Raw genomic sequence first — 20,000 nt, forward strand, 5'->3', positions numbered from 1 at the left:
CATACAGTGTTGTTTAAGAATAATTTCCCGTGCAAATTGAACCAAATTGGGCTCAACTAGAACAGAAATGAGCAAAACACTGTTGTAAGAGTCTTAAAAGGCCCTATCACACTAGCACTTTTTCCGTCATTTTTTTTTTTTTTTACGTATGAAAATCATGTAAACATGGCGCTATCTGAGTTAGGTCCCGGGAATCACACGAACATTCTCAAACATATTACGTTATTTTAAAGAAATATGATGATGTATATTGTTTATACGAATGTTCTAAAATATTAGCTTATGTTTACATTCACTCATCCTATCTGATTTATTAACAGCACAATATCAACGCGGAAATTAGTCAGACGGAAACGGTCGTAAATAAAGGCCCTATCACACTAGCACTTTTTCCGTCAATTTCTGGGGTTCCGTCTGAATTTGAGGCTTTCCGCAAGGATCGTCTGCAAACGGAAGCCTCCCAGACCAAGACGATTACGACCGTTTCCGTCTGACTAATTTCCGTGTTGATCTTGTGCTTCTTTGCAACGCAAGAATCTTCTGTTGCTGGGTACAGCTGCAGGAAGTGAATAAAATTCAGAAACTGCAAAGGGGAATACGAAATGATCTGACGATTGGGTGTCCGACGAATATCAAAACAAAAAGGACAACATGTCTTTTAGTTACGAATAACATCATTAAGACTTTGACTATAAATGCATACACCCACAATCACACCCACCCACATGTATATATATATACATATATATATATATATATATATATATATATATATATATATATATATATATATATACACACACACACACACACACACACACACACACACACACACACACACACACACACATATATATATATATATATATATATATATATATATATATATATATATATATATATATATGGCGAACGATTATGAGATGGTGGGGGTGAGGTTATGGCAGTCACGTAGGCGTCAGATGACGAGGTGAAAGTATTTTAAAACGGGGATGTGAGGGCAGTGACCAAGGGGAATTAAACTAAAGGAGATTAAAAGGTCACAACCAAAACGAAACTAAAACAACGTTAAAAACAGAACAAGAAAACACAAACATAATAGATCAACAAAACAAAGGGATAGGGGAAAGGTGAAGAATGTAGTAGGGGTTTTCTTCAAAGGATGCGGCCAAACCTAGAAAACTGCATCCACTTCTCCGTACCATGCCAAAGAATAAAGATCAAGACCTAGTCCCGATAGAATCTATCGAGCCAGTCAGTATGCCAAGCACGAAGGCTGTCGGTCTGTTTACAGACCATCCTATGCCACTCTATGTTCTGAGGAAGCAGATAAGCTTGATCGTGGAGTTCAGCAGTTGCAATAAATCTTTCCCAACCTACCATATAGATCCATCTGAGTGCTTTATTCTGAACAATGCGCTTGTTTGTGTATGCTGTTTGTGAGAATGCAAGTGGTCTGTATATGAGGAGAGTTTTTATGAGTGTTTTGTATAGATGCAGCTTTGTACGTGACACTGCACTCTTAAATCGACAGAAGGAATACAAGGCATTTCTTGCCAATGCGGCCCTTGAAAATGCAAATGAAATCGAAAGTATGTATCAAAGGTTAATGCAATGATGGTATAAGAGTTGATTTGAAGAGCCGTTTGTAGTCTATCGAAGCTGTTGAGGTAAATGTTGCTTTAAGGAAGAAGTTTTCGTGGATTAAAAAAAGAACTGTTGTTTTTGTCGCGTTAGTCTTGATACGCCAGTTATGCTCCTATCTCAAGACAGTGTCGAATTCTTCACTGATATGCTGAACGACACCTGAAAGCGCATCATATCGGATTGGATGCGTGCAGTCGCCAGCATAGAGGATAGTGAGTCTGTGTGGGGGGTCTGGAAGGCCATTTGTGCATAATGTATAGAGTGTTGGCCTGAGCATGTTGTATTGAAATAGTTCCTGAAACAGTATTTAAGAATTCTAATTTTAATCTGCAGTTGGCAAAGAAACTGCAGAGCAATTTTTAAATCAAAGGTGGAAAGTTCAATTTTGTGCACAGCTTGTACTTCAGGCCAACATGCCAGACCGTGTTAAAATAGTATTTAGTCGACAGTCTTTGTTGTTATGTAGTTTGTGATGATGTTGAGTGCGTCTTGCGTCGAGTGATGCGAAGTGTTTGTGTTATGGTCTTCGAGATTCCACCTTAGTCGAGTGTTGATGATTTTTTTCGAAAATTTTGCCTAATGTCTTGAGAAGACTAATTAGGCAGTTCTTTGGGTCGGTCAGGTCTTGTGGCTTAGGAACTAGGGCCACTAAAACAGTCTTATAGGGAGTGGGGAAATAGCCGGTACCGCATCACACAGTACCAGCAGCACCAGGACCTCTCCTCACTCTTCCCTCTTTTCTTATCTCGCTCTCAATCCCGCTTTCGCTTTCGCCCGTTCTTGTTCCCGCTCCCGCTCTAGCCCTTGATCTCGCTCTCGCTCCCGCTCTCTCACGTGAGGTTCCTGGCGCTCCACGAGGACCCCGGCGGCCGCCGTTTCAACATGCATAGCTCCCCTATGCAGTGCCCAGCGTAAGTCGGAGGTGATCACGCCCAAAGACCTTCAGCCCCTCCCCTTCGGCTCCTCCCTCTCCTAGTGATGAGGTTATAGCCCTGCCTGCGTGACGGCCCTCGGGGGGACATGATGGTTCTGGGGTCGTCGTGGAGGCTTGCTAAAGAGAGGATTTGACTTCTCTACTAGTGGCAACCCCAGCTTGTGTGATCCTTCTGTGTTTGCGCTGTGCACTGGTAGTCCATGCTTTGACGCCTGCGAGACCAACTGTTTGCAGCTGGTTTCGCCCCTTGTAGCCCTGATTTTACTATCACCACTACTTCGGCATTAGAATGACTCTTCGGGCTCGTGCTCAGACGTAGGCAGACCTTTACCTCCCAAAGGGGAGGGTGTGTCTGGGGGGCCTTAGTGTGCCTGCCTTACGGTGCACATACAGAGTTGCCGCTCTTTGATAGGGACCGGTCTGGCAGACCTTATCTTGCCACCTTAACTCGCTCGGCTAGGCATGATTAGGTAGGTAGCTCCCCTCCAACACCTGTTCAGTGCTATATTAGCTGCTGCTAAACTGAACAGTGTCCCTGATGGCATGGCATTATTGAGGTTAATGCCTTATCATGTTTCTGAAAAGCCCTTGGGGTGGCACTTCAAAAACTTGTCCCTTGCACAGGTGTGCTGATCCTTGGTTGGCCCCCTCTCAACTCTCGTTGCCCACTAACTAGCACCACAGGAAGGACAAAAGCCAGAAAGAGGTGTCATCCTCGAAGCACACAACCTCAGGATAGTGTCATGGTACTATCCCTACTTCTGTCAAGCCTTTGGGTGGCTTCGCAGAATATAACCAACACAGAGGTGTCATCCTCTTTCACAGAACCATGAAAGACCACCTAGTCACTCTTGTCCTCGGGTGGCCCTCCTCTCTCTCGTTGAGGCGGCCCTCCCCTTAGACTGACCTACTAGAAGGGGCCTTAGCGAAAATAGAGGTGTCATCCTCTCACACATACCGACTCAACTTCCTAGGCTGGCTGGTCTTGAGGCTGCTCCCTCTTCCTCCCGGTGAGGCAGCCACCCCCCATTGACTAACACCTAGGAAGAGCTGAGCCTCACTTTCAATGATGCTTACCCAGTAGGAGGGTCTGCATCCCCTGGTCTCTCCCCAGAGGTTCTATGACCTACCCATGCATTTGCCGTGCTTGGCAGCCCTGTGCGCTGAGGAGACTGGAGTCCTGGAGTTTGAGCGATGCCGTGAATGAGCTAGCAACACGCCTCTTTGGTCCTCTATTCCAACAAGATGGGCGGCCTGACTGGCCCGGTCAGGTCAATCGGCTGTGTTGTTTGGCCTCACACAGGTCCCGTGAGCGCCGTCCCACAAACAACACAGTGGCTGCGTATACCCTCATGTTAGCACCTGTGGCTGTTAGAAAATGTGCTCCAACATACCGCTTCCCCTTGTTGCACTCTGTGGTGGGTGGGGTTGCGTGAGGCTGAACGAAAGCTAATATCACATGGCTTATACAAACAGAACCACCCCCCCTCTAACTGATAAAAAAGATAACGACCACAGCATAGAACTGACCAAGGCAGTCACCCTGAGGCCTTACAAGGCTACAGGGGGACAGAAGAAAGCAAAAGTGCAGGCCTATCGTGTCCAGCCTGCAACAAAGAAAATGGGCAAGACAGAAAAATCACCCCCAACAAAGTCTGTCCATGAAATAGTCCAGCAATTGGATTCAAGGGCTGGCCTCTCCAGGCCTGCAGCTCAGACTGAGAGAAATCTGACATCTCAGAATTCTCAAAGGCAAGCATGGGTATCAAGCTGAACCAGCCTTAAACCCCATCAAAGGGGAGGTGCGAAGCGACGCAGGGTGGAAATGGACTCTGAAGGAGACTCTGAACCCACCCCAAATCACTTCATGTACTTTAAGGTACCAAAGAAGCCTGAAGACTTTGACAATGCCTACCAGCTGGTTAGGGCATTGGAAAAGGAAAGGCAAATCAGACTTTCAGTCTGAATTGCCAGAGATGAGGGCATGGTCATCATGCCCAAAGACAAAGCCACCCTGAGCTTCCTGCAGGAAACCAAGGTGATTAAAGATGGGAGAAAAGTGTGTACCTCGCCACTGACCTCCCAAAAGAAAAGAACCAAGATGGTGCTACTGGGTTTTCCACTAGGGTTTGACGTGGAGGTGACCAACGGGAAATCTCCAACCAGGCAAGTCCTGGTCAACCTCAAGGGAGCCCCAATCACCACCCTTGATCTAGGTAACTGGGGCTTGTACAAGCTCAGGAATTATGTGCCAGAGCCCTTGAGGTGCTTCACGTACAGGAAACAGGCAGTCCTCAAGAAGCAGGAACAAGCCAAAAAGCGTCCTGACTTTATCCCAGAGCCCCCAGGCACATATGCCTGGAGACAGAATAAAAGGGAAAAGACTCCTAAGAGGAAGGAGACACCTCCCCAGCCAAAACCGGATACCTCCAATCCAGAGGAATTTCCCGGGCTTGCTAGTGGCAAGAAAAAGAACCTAAGGAAAATTAGGTTCAAAGGCCACAGCAAAGATCCCCGCAGCAGACGACAATCTTTTCTTTGAAGAGAAGGATATGACTCTCCTGTGCTGTAGTTTCTGCAGTAGCAGCAGCCTTGGTGTGGACCAGTGAGGAGGCGGAGAAGGCAGTCTAGGTCGCCATGACGGCTATGACCCAAACTGTTGCAGCACTGAAGGGAAGGAAGCTCGAAGCCTCCAAACCAAAGCAGAGCCACACTCCCCTCCATAAATCCTCGAATGGCAGGCTAGCTTCGGGTGATACAGCAATTGAAACCCCAGCTAGTCTGTCAGGACAGACTGAAACTGTGCAGCAGATGCCCTCACTACAGGCCGAGTCTGTACGGCCAAGGTCTGGTCCCTTGACTCGAGATGGCATCTCTAATCTAGGCTCTACTTCTCCCGGTAGACCCTTAACCAGAGTGCCAAACTTGGAGGAAGATATACGATCCTCAATCAACAAGGATTTATACATATCAGATGCCACCAGCACTGGGGCTTCTGAAGCTGGAGACGAGTATGATGTAAGCGACTCTGAGTAACCATCATGGCACACAATCTAAGCATTCTACAGTGGAATATCTGTCAGCAAGCTCATTCCCTTGAATGCCAATGTGGCTTGGGTCCCAGTTTAAGATAATTCTTCTACCCTGATTGAGAATTCTTTGGGCTTTGGTTAGTACAGATGTCAGGAGGTAGATGTTGTCTTAGGGCATGCTATGCTGTAAACAGTCAATGGTTGCTCTAGAGTCTGTATTTTCATAGAGAAAATATCACAAATTCACTCGCTGCCAAGTGGTACTCAGATGCTTCAGGTTATGAGCCACTGGCCCTTCCTCCAAATACAAAAAGAGGTACCGAAGTCATACTACCACCCTGTTACATTACTTGCGGAATCGTGAACACAATTTTTAAGACAGGGACCACCCACCACAGCCGCCGGGCTGGTAAAAAGGGTTTGCCACATGCTTACTCTCTGGCAGCTGGATCGCTTCCTCGCAATTCAGCCACTACGATAAGCATATAGTTCAAAGAAAACACATGAATTATCTAGAAATAGTTGACACAGGCCGAGCCACTCCAGAGAAAAGGCCCGGGCGAAGCATGACCGGAAATTTAATCGAACTGAACTGAACTGAGCCGGTACCGAGAGAGACGTTGTAAAGGTGAGTCACAGCTTGTACATGGTTGTCAGGAAGATGAATAAGAGCGTCGCGTCTGATCCGTGAGGAGGCTAGAGCCTTACGAGGAAACCTTTTTATTTTTTCTTTTACTTCCTCACACGAGATGGGGGCTATGAGTTCGCAGGTGTCGTGCAGCCTATCTAGTCGGTCGTTATCAAGACTATCGATGACGTGTCTTCTTAGAATAGATAAGTCCCATCGAACATGGTTTAGTCTATTTAGATTTTGAGTAAAACGACTTCGAAAACAAGTCAGAAGACGTTTTGTCCTTTCAGATGTCTGAAATATGCGTGTTTTATACCGAGACCTGGGAATGGTGCTCTGCAAAGTTGAGGCGATGGAAACGAAGATACATTTCCAATAACGATCTATAGTTTGGGAATCAAGTCGTCAAAATTAAATTGAAAAATTTGATCGTTTAATTTGATTTAAACGATTCCCAGTCCGATTGTTTTATACCAGGAGGACCGTCTCTCTTTGTTTAGTATTGGTGATGTGGATATTTTAATTATGATGGGTATGTGGTCTGAACCATTGTTCAGACCGAGTTGTAGGTGTGTGTGGTAGGCAAGTGCTGCCATGTTCCCGAAAACGAGATCAGGGCGGCCCTTTCCTCTCGTGTATGAAATGAAGTAGTCTTTTTGTTTCAAAGATAGAAAAGAGTTGCCTACCGTGAGCATTGTGAGTACTGTGGCGTAGTGTCCTGTGAGCAGCGTTGATATCTCTGGCAAAGAAGACTGGAAGGTTTGTATAATTAAATAATTTGTTGGTCAGCAAGAGGCAAATTACTTTTGGCACTCATATAGGCAGTGGAAAGGAGAATGGAGTCCTGTGGGGTGAAAAACCTGACTGCCATTAAGTCAGGGTGAGTGACTGAGAAGGTGAGGAACTCATGGGTGATGGTGGATTTTATGAGGATACTGGACCTGAGTGCCTGGATGTGTAACCATAGTACCGAATTCTATAGCCATTCATGATGGATACAGAATTCAGTAGGACCACATCTGGGCGTTCTAGAAAGCAGTAAAAATTATTACGGATCGAAAAAATTACCTTACATTTACTTGAACGATCAGTTACATACCACTCAAGGTAAACCCGTTTTACCTGTGTTTACTTAGCGTGGCGTTACCTAATCCCGGTAGCGGTTCTGTAATCGAGCTTCAACCGTCGGTTCCTCGAGGTCAGGGAGAGAGTCCTGCGAGCAGGACGCAGGGTGGAAGTCCCATGGAAGGGAGCACGGAAATTGCGCCCTCCAGAGGGAGAGGGAATTCTTCCCTGGCTTCGCGAACGACTTCGACGTCGATCTCGGAGCCGCTACTCTCGTCGTCAAGAATGGTGTCATCTAAACGAATGATGACGGGGCTGCAGGATCGGGTGATTCTTTTTTTGCGTGCTTGTTTGGTGGTGAGATCTGCGTTTAAGTTCAGTATTTTGTCGTGTTGAGTGCTTGTGTGTGTGTGTGTGTTTTTTGGGGGGGTTTTCGTTTTGGTGATGGTTGCAAAACGAGGTGTCTGTTGTGAGGAGCAATAAGTCCCTGGGTTGTTATTTGTCACCTCATTTGCTGTGGGTCCTGATGTGGCGTATTCAGGAATGTATAGGTTGTCGTCCTCGAAGATCTCCGAGACAACAATGCCGGGAAGCTGATTCTTTGTAGTATGATAGGGACAATGTTTGCCATTTTTTTGGTGTTGTATTTAGCAGCAATGAGAGAAACGTGTAAAATGGTTTGTATTTTTGGGTTTGTGTTAGGTGTAAAGGTATTGATTTGGGGAGGTGGAGGCAGAGTTGTACTAATCTGTACTAATAGTGTGCTAATCTGGGCGGAACCGGCCGGCCGCAGGGTTGCCAAAATGCCTTAATTTGGGGCATTTGCAGTTCATATAAGTCGAGCGTTAGATCTACTCACGAATATCAAAAAGATGAGAGTAAGTATTGTAGACCTCAACAAAAACAATGCCATCATAGGATAATGAAATACGTATATTGAGACTAAGGTGTTTATCAATGAAATGTTGATCACGCAGAATGCCGCCAAAGACATAATTTGAAGACGGCTGTACACACAGAGGACTCTAAACCGTGGCTGAAGGTTGATAAGGTTGCAAGGCCCTCCACGAGGTTGTCGTTCGACCTTTACCGCAGAAATCTCGACAACAATCTCCAATCTTCATTCCGCCATATTTCAACTAAGCCACTCTTCTACGTCATTACCCTCCAACTCCATCAAAAATATAGAGTATTAGAAAAGTTAAACCATTAACACATTTGAAGCATATAGTATATACAAAATCTATCGTTTTATTTTCCATGACTGCACTTAACCCTTAAGAATTACTTTAAACTGTGTTACACAAAAGGCGCCATGTTATCTAATTAGTTCTATTTTTAAAGGAAGCATTATTTCATGATTACCTTGAAATTGCTCATTATATAAATTCATTAGATTTTCGTTATAACTGATCATTTGAAATAAAACATTTTTTTTTTAGATACACAGAGATATCGTATTATTCTAATGTAATTATAACGAGTTTGTGTTTATTACAACACCTGAAAGGTGTCCTGTTCCGTACTTTGCATTTTTATCCTCACTTATCTTTTGGAAATTAATACATGTCGGGTTTCCCTCAGAGCAGTACTTTATATATATCAATGGAAAGTAAAGTAACGCTCATTGATTAAACTAAAAGAATGCTCTGCACATCAATTTTACATTATTAAGTAATTGTTTCCATTACCTTTCACGAGAGTTGCTTCTAGTTAAGGGAAGCATTAATTATTTTTGCCCCCTTGGAATTCCGTTCTCTGTGTAATCCCACTGAACACAGAAAACGTGCCGTGATAACAGTGCCGGATAGTGTAGCGGATAGTGTAGCGGCTGTTGTGGTCTTACGAAGAAGCTGTTTTTGTTTTCCCTGAGCTGAGTTCATTTTGCTTTCAGGCCTTCTTTTCTTGTGGGGCAGGATCTGCTAACTGTAACGTGCGACACATCGCATTTACAGCATTTGATGCACTCCTTGCATTTGGCGAAGAAGTGGCTTTGCCATCACAACGAGAGCATCTGTGTGCCTGTAAATTTATGATTACTGTGATTGAACCTGTAGTAGTTTAAGCACTGCTCAAGGCGAATAAAACGCCCTGGTTCAATATTATAAGTTGGGACTGATGTATTGAACATCATGATCCCACGTGAGAGAAGCTTCTGTGCTTCTTCTGAAACAAAGACACGAATCTTATCGATTCGTTACTTGTAAACTTCAAAGACAGTGACATCGTTCTTGGCGGATACTTCTTGGCCGATGGACTCATACGATCGTGGGAGGATCGTCCTGTCGATCTTTTTGGCGACGACCATGCACTTAGCTCCCGTTTCTGGTGAAGGAACGGGAATTAAGCCATGATCTTATAACTTTCCTTGGTCTTTGGCGGAAAGAAATGCGGTCAGTTGCTTGGGTTTGGCTACCACCAATTTAAAGCCGGAGTGGACTTTAAAGAGGTGGGAGACTGCCATCTCGGTGAGGGTGAAGATCTGGAGAGTCACCTCACAAGAGATGGGCTCTCCAGCATATGATAATTTAATGACATCACCCATGATCATGCCATAGCGTGGGTGATATGATTGGCCAGGGGGTCAGTCTAGCAGGTGTTGTAAGGTGGCCGAAGGCGTTGACAAGGAAGGGGCACCTGCCTGCCTATTCAGTTCTATCAGCAAATCAAACTAGAGTGGCAGTCATAAGATGGTCTGCCATACCAGTCCCTAAGCAAAAAAACAAACAAAAAATAACCCTCTGTGCACCGTAAGGCAGGCACGGTAAGGCTCCCAGACAAAACAGCCATGGTATCACGCAAAGGCCAAGGCCATGCTTACTGTGGGTGTCAAATCGTCTATTTAACCAACCAAAAGAAAACTATGAACTTAAGGTCCTGAGAGCCCTTCATCGCCGAAGGTCTTGAGCATATCGACCTACTCTCACCCGTTGTGTAGCGGTCAACCACAGGCGACCTAATGCCGCCACCTGGGCTCAGCTAGATGACGGTGACGAACCAAGGTGATCTTGCAGTGTGTGACACACACATGTATGTATATATTCATATATATATATATATATATATATATATATATATATATATATATATATATATATATATATATATATACACACATACATACACACACACACACACACACACACACACACACACACACACACATATATATATATATATATATATATATATATATATATATATATATATACATATACATATACACACAGTGAACCCTCGTTTTTCGCGGGGGTTACGTTCCAAAAAGAACCCGTGATAGGCGAAATCCGTGAAGTAGTAAACTTTATTTATTTTGCAAGCATTTGTTTAACAAATAAAAGAACTGTATAAACTTTTTTTTTTTTTTTTTTTTTTTTTTTTACAAATAACTACTGTACCCGGTAGTAGAGGTTACTCCAGTCGATAAGCATATAATGGTAATGAGACTGAAGCTGTCTTTTGGCTTCATGTCTTTTATTGCTGTGTATGCTCCTACTGATGTTTGTAAACTTGATGTGAATGAGTTGTTCTACGCCAAACTACCGTCTGTGTCAGACAGGTGTCCACGGCGAGATATTCGTGTTGTTCTAGATGACTTCAGTGCGGTATCTGGCTGTGATCGAGCTGGCTATGAGATGTCTGTCGGTCCCCATGGTTCAGGAGCTGATACCGGCAGCGAGAATAGCCTCCTTTTCCGGGACTTTGCTAGGTCCCAGAAATTGAGGATTTCTGGCTCCTGGTACCAGTGCCCTGACCCACATCGCTGGTTATGGTACAGCGATGCGGGTAATGCAGCTAAGGATATCGACCACTTACTCGTAAGTACTCGTAGGAGGATCCTCCAGAATTGCAGGGTGTATAGGAGTGCCGAGTTCTGTGGTACTGACCATAGATTGGTTGTGGCTACCCTCTGAGTCCATTTCAAAACCCCCCAGCGGACCAATAATGACCCCAGGGTGTTTGACTTGGACAGGCTAAGGGAGGGGGAATGTGCCCGCGGGTTTGCTGAGGCAGTCTCTGGTCGTTTCACAGCGCTCGAAAATCTGACGGACCCTGTACTTCTGTGGGACACCTTCAAACGTGAATGCAGCCCAAGAGACGATTGGTGAACGCCCGAGAGCAAGGCGAAATTTCATCATGCAGGAGACACTTGATGCCAAAGATGCTTGTCATGCGTCTCATCTGGCAGGGGATCGAGATTTGCACCGTTCTCAGGTGCGCAGAACTCGGTCTTTGTTAAGAAGGGACAAGGAACAGTTTATTAGGAATCTTCCTGAGGAGGTAGAAGGCCATTTCTTAGTACATGACCTTCGTCCTGCATACCAAGCCCTGAGAAGGCTGAACTCCAAGCGGGCTGAGTATTTTGAGCAGATGTATCAGGTTGACCCACCAAAAGTTAACTTGGATGCGGGTAGTGCCAAGATTCCGTTGCCGGACCCACCCATCAGTGAGGATGCCCCCTCCCTAACCGAAGTTAGGGGGGCGATCTCCAAGCTGAAAAGTGGTAAAGCAGCTGGTATCTGCAGCATCCCAACTGAATTGTTAAAGGCTGGTGGTGAACCTATGGCACGGGGGTTGCATGTTGTCCTGGCTGCCATATGGCGGTCTGGTACTGTTCCCCCTGACCTGTTGAGGGGTGTGGTCATCCCTCTCTGGAAGGGGAAGGGGGACCGATGGGACTACAGCAACCACCAAGGCATCACACTGCTCAGTATACCAGGCAAGGTTCTTGCCCACATCCTTCTGAGACATATCAGAGAACGCCTACTGAGGCATCAGAGACTGGAGCAATCTGGATTCACTCCTGGTAAGTCCACAATAGACCGTATCCCTGCGCTTCGAGTCATTGTAGAGCGCCGCTGTGAGTTTGGGTGTGGGCTGCTTGCAGCCTACATCGACCTCAAGAAGACATTCGATATGATGCATCGGGAATCACTCTTGGAGATCTTGAGACTGAGAGGAATTCCAATAAGGATTACTGGACTAATAGCAAGTCTATATACTGGTATTGAAAGTGCTGTAAAGTGTGGTGGGGGCCTGTCAAGCTTCTTTCCTGTTAGTTCAGGAGTGAGGCAAGGCTGTGCCCTTGCACCAACGCTTTTCAAACCTTGCATGGACTGATTACTGGGCAGAGCTACTGTTCAAAGTCATTGTGGAGCAACTCTGGGCAATATCAAGGTTACCGACCTTGACTTTGCTGATGATGTTGCCATTCTTAGTCTTTGGAATCCCTAGTGGTGGCTCTCAATGCATTTAGTAATGAAGCGAAGCCCTTGGGTCTAGAGGTCTCCTGGACCAAGAGCAAGATCCAGGACTTTGGGGACATATTAGGAGAACCTGTTCAGTCGGTACGTGCTTGCGGCGAGGACATTGAAGGCATAGAGATCTTTACATATCTTGGTAGTGTAGTTCATAACTCTGGGCTGTCAGACCTTGAAGTCAGCAGACGGATTGGCCTGGCAGCAGGGGTCATGGACTCTCTCGACAAGAGTATTTGTAGAATACCTGTGCAGAAGGACCTAGCTTCGTGTCTTCAAGGCCCTGAGAGTCCCAGTTTTGCTTTACGGTAGTGAAACCTGGACACTATCCTGTGCCTTGGAGTCTCGACTTGATGCCTTGATGCAAGGTCCTTGCGCCGGATCATGGGGTAATGTTGGTGGGACCATGTGTCCAACCAATGGCTGCACCATGAGACTGGCACATGACCTATTTTCTGCACAATCCGTGATCGCCAACTCAGGCCTCACGGTCACCTGGCTCGCTTCCCCCAGGACGATCCCGCCCACCAGGTTGTCTCTGTCCGAGACACCCCTATGGGTCGACCTAGGAAGTCGTGGCTTGGGCAGATCGATCAAACCTGTCGTGAGGAGCTCGAGATGGGCCGAGTCCTTGCCTGGCGACTTGCCATGAGGGATCCTCGCAGGGTGGATGCGGCTATGCGCCCCCGTCGGCGTTAGCTCCGCAATGATGATGATATATATATATACGTAAATATATACATATATATATATATATATACATATGTAAATATGAGAGGGTGATTAAGTTTCGGGAACATGAGGTTGACCATTAAGCCTTTCAAGATCTTTTATTCCTTTCTTTGTTGTCAGACTAATAATGAGGGTGAAATTAAACGTTAATGATAATTCTAGTTTATTAATCGTATGTCCCATATAAAATTCTTAACTTCAGAATACGACAAATTAATATATAATGTATATATATATATATATGTATATATATATATATATATATATATATATATATATATATATATATATATATATATATATATATATATATATATATATATATATATAACTCACTACAAACACTGACGCTTGTCAATAACGCATGGAAATAAGGAAAGGCCCAACACACATCCAAACGCCCTATAATTACACTATAACCACTATCATTTACACAAACAAAAACAGATCTTAAAATCAAATAAAGATCGGATACCGTAAATATCTCTCGGGGTTACTATTTATGGGAGGGTTTCATGCGCATAACGTTATGCTGTATTTTGTTCGATTAATGTTCTGTTCGTTCAATATCACGACACCAGCGGAGGCTGCGATCTGTCACTATTCTTTCAGCGGTCGCCAACATTGGGCCTCCTGCCGGTGCTGCGGGTGATGGAGACGAGGATTTTCACAGGCAGCCCCCACAGGGTAGCACTTCGTTTGTCAAACCAGGGGTCGGATTCTCAAACGTGTAAAGGCGCCATATCTCCTTAAGGCGCCTTAACTTACGGCCAGCGATCTTACGGCCCATGCACAGAGGAAGGGGCCCGCCATATTGGTGCGAGTTAAGGCGCCCTCGGTTAAGGCAGGGGGAGAGCAGCCTTAGCAACTTACGGCGAAGCGTAAATGACATTTTCAGCCCTAGAACAATTAATACAACATTACAATTTGTATTTTACTCAATTACGGTGTCATTAGGTGTACATAAACTAACTGTGGAATCCTAGATAAGGCAACAAGTGTAGCATTCCAACATAACTGTGATTTGCTTTTCCCGATAGATGCAACCACACACCATTTTTTGGGTGAATAGAATAATTTTATAATAGCTTTCGTCGTGCTCCGAGCGAATCTAGCGCTCATTTCCTTCGCAAACGAAGTGTAACTACGATATCGGTCCCGATAGCTGGGGAGGGCATGATACATATCAGTTAATTTGAGGGGTAATTTCGAGAAACATCATTAGAATACTAGCATAGTATATTGACACATTTCTTTCGCCACGTGATGACCTATTCCATATCTGTTTGGTTCTACTGAGTGTCTATGTTCACATCATGTTCACGCTCGAATCTAATTGGCTCACATGATTTCCCTTGCCTACGTCATCCGCTACAAATCCGTCTGATTTTCCGTCAATCTTAACGACTTTTTGTCATTTGTTGCGGCATTGAAGGCGTAAGCTTACTGCGGCTCCTGGAAATTGTGCATTTTATACCCTCTGTAACACCGTTATTATCAATTTGCGCAGAAAATGGTATAGAGGCAAATTCTTAGAATGATGTGTTGTACCACTGGGTAAGCTGAGATTCTTTAATTTAGGTGTGGGGTTACATTTTCAATAATACCAATTTTGTTGAAAAGTTTTATCATGCCACGGACTGGACACAGCGTTGTGTTTACGAAATCAGCCGATTGGCATTTACGGCTTGTGATTGGTCAAGATACCCTAAAAGCCGCCTGAAACGGCAGCTGTGATTGGCCACCGAAGATCCGACGCCTTAAGTGATTTGCGGCTCTGCGGGACTTAGGGCATGGATAAGGCGCCTTAAAAACCGTTTGTGCATACGATGCTGAGTCCGAGATACGGCGCTTTTGACGGGCCTTAACTTAGGTCGCCGCAGGACGGTTAAGGCCTCCAGCGCGCCTTAACTTAAGGCTCTTTTGAGAATCTGGCCTCAGGAGTCTCGCCACTCTACCTTATGATAAGGTTGGGCTTGTGAGCAGGTGAATGAAAGGGGTCTTTGCCTTGCTTTGCCCAAGGTACCGAGGACAGAGCGGTGACGAGTAAAACCGTCGTCTGTGTGCCGTTAACCGGTCTGCCTGTCCCTCTTGTTCTGCCCTTGTTGTCTGATGAAACATCCTTTTTCTGCATCTATTCCTTGCGAATTTGTATGCTTGCTTAAGGCACAGAAGTACCAGAAGTGAAATCAAAGTGAACACTTGCATCCGCTGAAGGGGAAAGGCTGGGTATAGAGGTGCTAAGTGGGAACCGTCCAGCCTTGGAGCATATGGTTGCACTGATGGCGCATCTGGTGGTAAGCTCTGATAGACTTCTATAGATGGTTGCTGGTGATCCATGGTCCCCTTTTGACCAGAGCAGTGGCATAGAGGAGGTTTCACTGTGAGGTGAAAAAATCAGCAGTAAGGAGGATCAACTTGGTAAGGAGGTTTACATCATCTTTAGGGCTGAAATAAAAGTGTACCAGGCCAGTAAAAGGGATAAGGAGGATGATAAGTTACTTGTCAGCAACCTTACTAAGATGCCTGAAGATTGAGAGTGTAATAAAAACATCTGACACGTGAAGGGTGTTAATTACTTGGGATTAATTTCATTAGAGTACCATCATACTGTAGAGAGAAATTTAATGTGTAAGGTTCTGTATCTTCTGACGAAATAGGCAACTAATTATGCTTCAGACATATGTAGACAGCTGGGCCTGAATTTAAGTAAACCGTGCACGTCTCGGGCGCGACTCATAAGCACTGTATGTGTAAATCAAATGTGCGGCAGGGTACGATTCCTTCATAGTAGACTCACCGTGTAAGCCTATATAAAGCATGGTGTCTGCAGTGCATTACCCTTATTGCAACAGAATAAACACAATTAGTTACATATTACATATTCACCAATACCTTAAAATTAAAGAAGCATTAAATCCAGCATTACTGAGGACAAGATATTAAACTTGAGAACGTTATTAAGCAAGCTAAATTTAGGTATAAACCAAAAGAATGGTTTGCAACTTATAAGTAAGGTGTGGGCAGGTTTAGGGAGGGCAATAGTTAATCTGGCACTTTGTTTTAATAGTAGCGAGGAAATATCGGTTGAGTAGGGTAGAAGTTCGACATCATGGCTGTGCTGATGAGGGTGCTGTCACAATCACTTTGGGCGTCTTCTGTAGCGTCCCTTAACTCTTAATAGTTTAATTCTAATCCACCGTGTCCGTACCGAAGACGACAATCTCCGCTGCCAAACGGCGCGATAATAATGTTCAGTAAAAATTGTCGTACTCATTATTCTGTCACTACTGTTATCACGAAAACATGTTGGAGAGAAGAGAAATGTCGCGCGTGAAATTCGCTCTTTAGGGAGATTTAATTTTTTTTCTTTCTTTTTGTAATGGCATGCTTTTGGTAATTATATTTAAAAACCTATTTTAGACATCCCTTAGGTTTCAAAATGTCTATTAATTTTAATGTGTATTTCATGAAACTGAGACTCATACTAATGTTTTCATAATGTTAATTATCTTCCATTAAAAAAAAAAAAAATCTCTGCACTGCTTTGCCCCCCAATTGTTTAAAGTATTCTGTAGTATAAACTCAGTTGCTTCTGAAGACCACCTTTCCCTTTTTTTTTTTTTTTTTTTTTATCCCAGACGTACCTACATGTTTGAAGACAAGGCATTAAAAACTTATTCATATTATTAATCAATTCTTTATGCCTCCTAATGTTCTCCTAATGCCTCCTAAAATTGAAAACTAAGACTAGAATCATATTAGAGTAAGAAGGTTCGTACCTCTATTTTCTGTACACATTTCTTCAGGATTATCTGTTTCAAATATGATTTGTTCGAAATCGTGTGTTAATGGACTGTCTCTTTAAATATCTATCAATTCTTGTGATGTTCCTAGTCTGTGATGTAGTGATGGCTCTCCCCTCTGCTGCTGGTGTGAAAGTCCTGGTCTCGGATTTCTGGGCGTGTGGGAATAGGTTTTACAAATCTTAAGGGTGGGAGTGAGGTATGTTGTCTTTTTATTGCTGAAAAAACTCCGTGGTATTTTGAAACATTTCTGTGCAATATTGCTCTTTACACATAACTGTTGCATGTTGTATAGGGTAGCGTTTGGAGCAAGTCATGCACTCATACCTGTAAATAAGCAACAAAATCATCCAAAAGATATTTATTCAACAAGTACCCTTCATCTCCCTATATAGATGATATAGAAGACAGTATTAAAGAATTTACCTAAAGATTTGCAGTCCGGTATAAAATTTACTTGGATAAATGAAAACTGATATTCATTTTTATATATTAGAAAAAAATGTGATTATTATAGAAAGCTGTAGTCAGTCACTCAAGATGCAGTTTGATCTTCATATGATAACTACGAGACACCCTCCTACTTATGAGGGAAACATGATTATTTTTGAAATATTTTATTTTTTCATGATCATCTTATATTTGTTGTAGTAAAACCTTTTTACAATGACACTCAAGTACAAAAATGACATTAACCAATTAATATACATCACGCAGTTTCCTCGAACAGCTCTTTGCTACGATGAATCATGTTGAACGAGGTAAACGTGTTTTCTTCAGGATGCTGTTCACGAGGTCCATACGAAAGTATACTTGCTAATTTTGTAGTAAAGTAGTTTAGAAAAACTCAGCACATACTTCTTCTTTAAAACACTGGTTCATATTTGATTTTAAACGTCAACTTGTGTGACCTTGACCATATAGTTTTATGTTTCACTAACCTGCAAATACGAGTTCCTTGCCACAGTCCTCATGGGATTATTTTGTTTTTTATATTCATTATCATAAGTTATTTCCTTTATCGGGATATTTGATCAGTTGAGTAAATATATACAATATCATTTTCATAATAAATATTTATTATGAAAATTCTAAGACGATCGGTGTTATTGACGAAAATAACTCTGAATGGCAACTCAAGCGATGGCGCCTGTGAAGTTCATGATGGACTCGTGATGCAACAGTACATAATTGGTGGGATTAACTTGTCCCTTCTGCGCATGTGCAGGATTAAAAAATGAGCTTAATATTAAATCCTAGTCGAGAAGTGTGTTATAAATTGATCCTGGACGCTGCCAATGCGCATGTGCACTAGAGATCTGGATTAAACTTTAATATTGGATTAACTTTTATGCACGTACAGAAGACGCCCTTTGTAATTTGGTCATACTTTTGATGCAGTGAAAGTACTCTCTGGTCAGAATATACAGTTCAGTGTCTTTCAGTTTTTCAGTTCAGAGTTTATTTATATTACCAACATCCTCGTATTCTAAACACATTCATAATTACTGTACCAATTAATGTTAAAGTGCTTTTCAAAATACTACACCTAATCCGTTTCAGGAGAGCACATCATGCAAGATTGCATGTTGCATCAACCTCCTTAAACACATTTATGATTACTGCAGCACTCACTATGCACTAATAATTGTTTAAATATTCATCAAAATACTAGATGCCTAATGCACTTCAAGAAGGTACACCATGCCCAAACTGCGGCTAGATCGCACCCCTCATGCACCCGGGGACTGCATGCCAAGACAATGGGTAAGGATAACCACGCTCCAGGGCAACACTCAACCAGAAGGATGTCCAGCGCCCCTCCTGGAGTCCCCACGGCAGACAACTCTCGCTATGAATATCTTCTTGTCACTCTCCATGAAGGCGTCAGGACTATCACTTTCAACAGGCCTGACAAGAAGAATTCTCTTAATGAAAAGGTTTATTATTATTATTTTTTTTTTCATAGTGTTTGAGATAGTTATGTCTGTTTTCCCTTTCCCTGCTTTGGTTAACTGTGGTAGGTGGTCTTGTTGGCTGTCAGTGCAGCGATTTCAGGACCTCTCCTTCCTCTTGTATGGACGTCTATGGAATCGCAGTTTTGGTAGGACTGCCTTCCTCGTCACTGAAACCTACCATGGGTTTCCTCATTAGAATGTAGGACTAAATGAGAGAGGCTGAGCTTGAATCCTTCTCTTATTCTAAATCACTTTGAAGAAAAAAACATTCATTGCCGCGCCTCCCTGTTAACGACACACTCATCGATGGTGAATCTACCTTTCGCCACTCATCGGAGCTGCGATGATGATCGACGCTTCTCATAACACGAGATCTGGGTGTTGCTGAAATGAAGCAGCGAGAAAGTGGCATCGCGATCTTGTGGTAGTTCCTTCGTTGTGTGATTTCAGGAAGGCCGATGAGATGGGAGAGGGCCGTCGCCGCCCATTTGGCTATTGTAAGCTTCAGCAGGGAAAGAGAAAACATCATACATATCTCTGTTGTAGATGCAGAAAGATCGTTTAATGTTTAAACGGGAATAGATCCTACTGGAATAAACTGCGAAAAAATACTGTTACCCTAAACAAAAAATATCAAATATTATATTTTATTGTAAGGGAAATTCGGTACAATCCAGGCTCAACTTATGAATCTATCTATACTTTATCTTATATCCATGCAGATGTTTGATGAAATTGTTGTTGCCTTACAAGAGGCTGCTGACGATGTCAGTACCATTATCACAACGATAACAGGTTCTGGGAACGTGTTCACGGCAGGGAACGATATGAGCAATTTTCGGACCCTGACTATGGCTCAGACAAGGGACGTCCTCATTAGGTAAACACGGTTTTGTTAGCACATTCATGTACGTAGTATTGTACTGTGTGAGCTGGT

General features: G+C 43.5%; 1 protein-coding gene across 3 annotated transcripts in view; it reads left to right on the forward strand.

Moving 5' to 3' along the window:
- The window catches only part of LOC113805937 (enoyl-CoA delta isomerase 2), a 36,563-nt gene that overhangs the window by 3,897 nt on the left and 12,666 nt on the right, over positions 1-20,000 (forward strand). For all 3 annotated transcript variants that reach the window (XM_070118840.1, XM_027357018.2, XM_027357017.2), the window contains exons 2-3: positions 18,781-19,045; positions 19,786-19,943. In XM_070118840.1, coding sequence (XP_069974941.1) covers positions 18,781-19,045; positions 19,786-19,943 — 423 coding nt within the window. The remainder of the gene's footprint in view (positions 1-18,780; positions 19,046-19,785; positions 19,944-20,000) is intronic.

The sequence above is a fragment of the Penaeus vannamei genome, chromosome 43 (genome assembly GCF_042767895.1).
Source record: "Penaeus vannamei isolate JL-2024 chromosome 43, ASM4276789v1, whole genome shotgun sequence".
In the NCBI taxonomy this organism is placed as follows: Eukaryota; Metazoa; Arthropoda; class Malacostraca; order Decapoda; family Penaeidae; genus Penaeus; species Penaeus vannamei.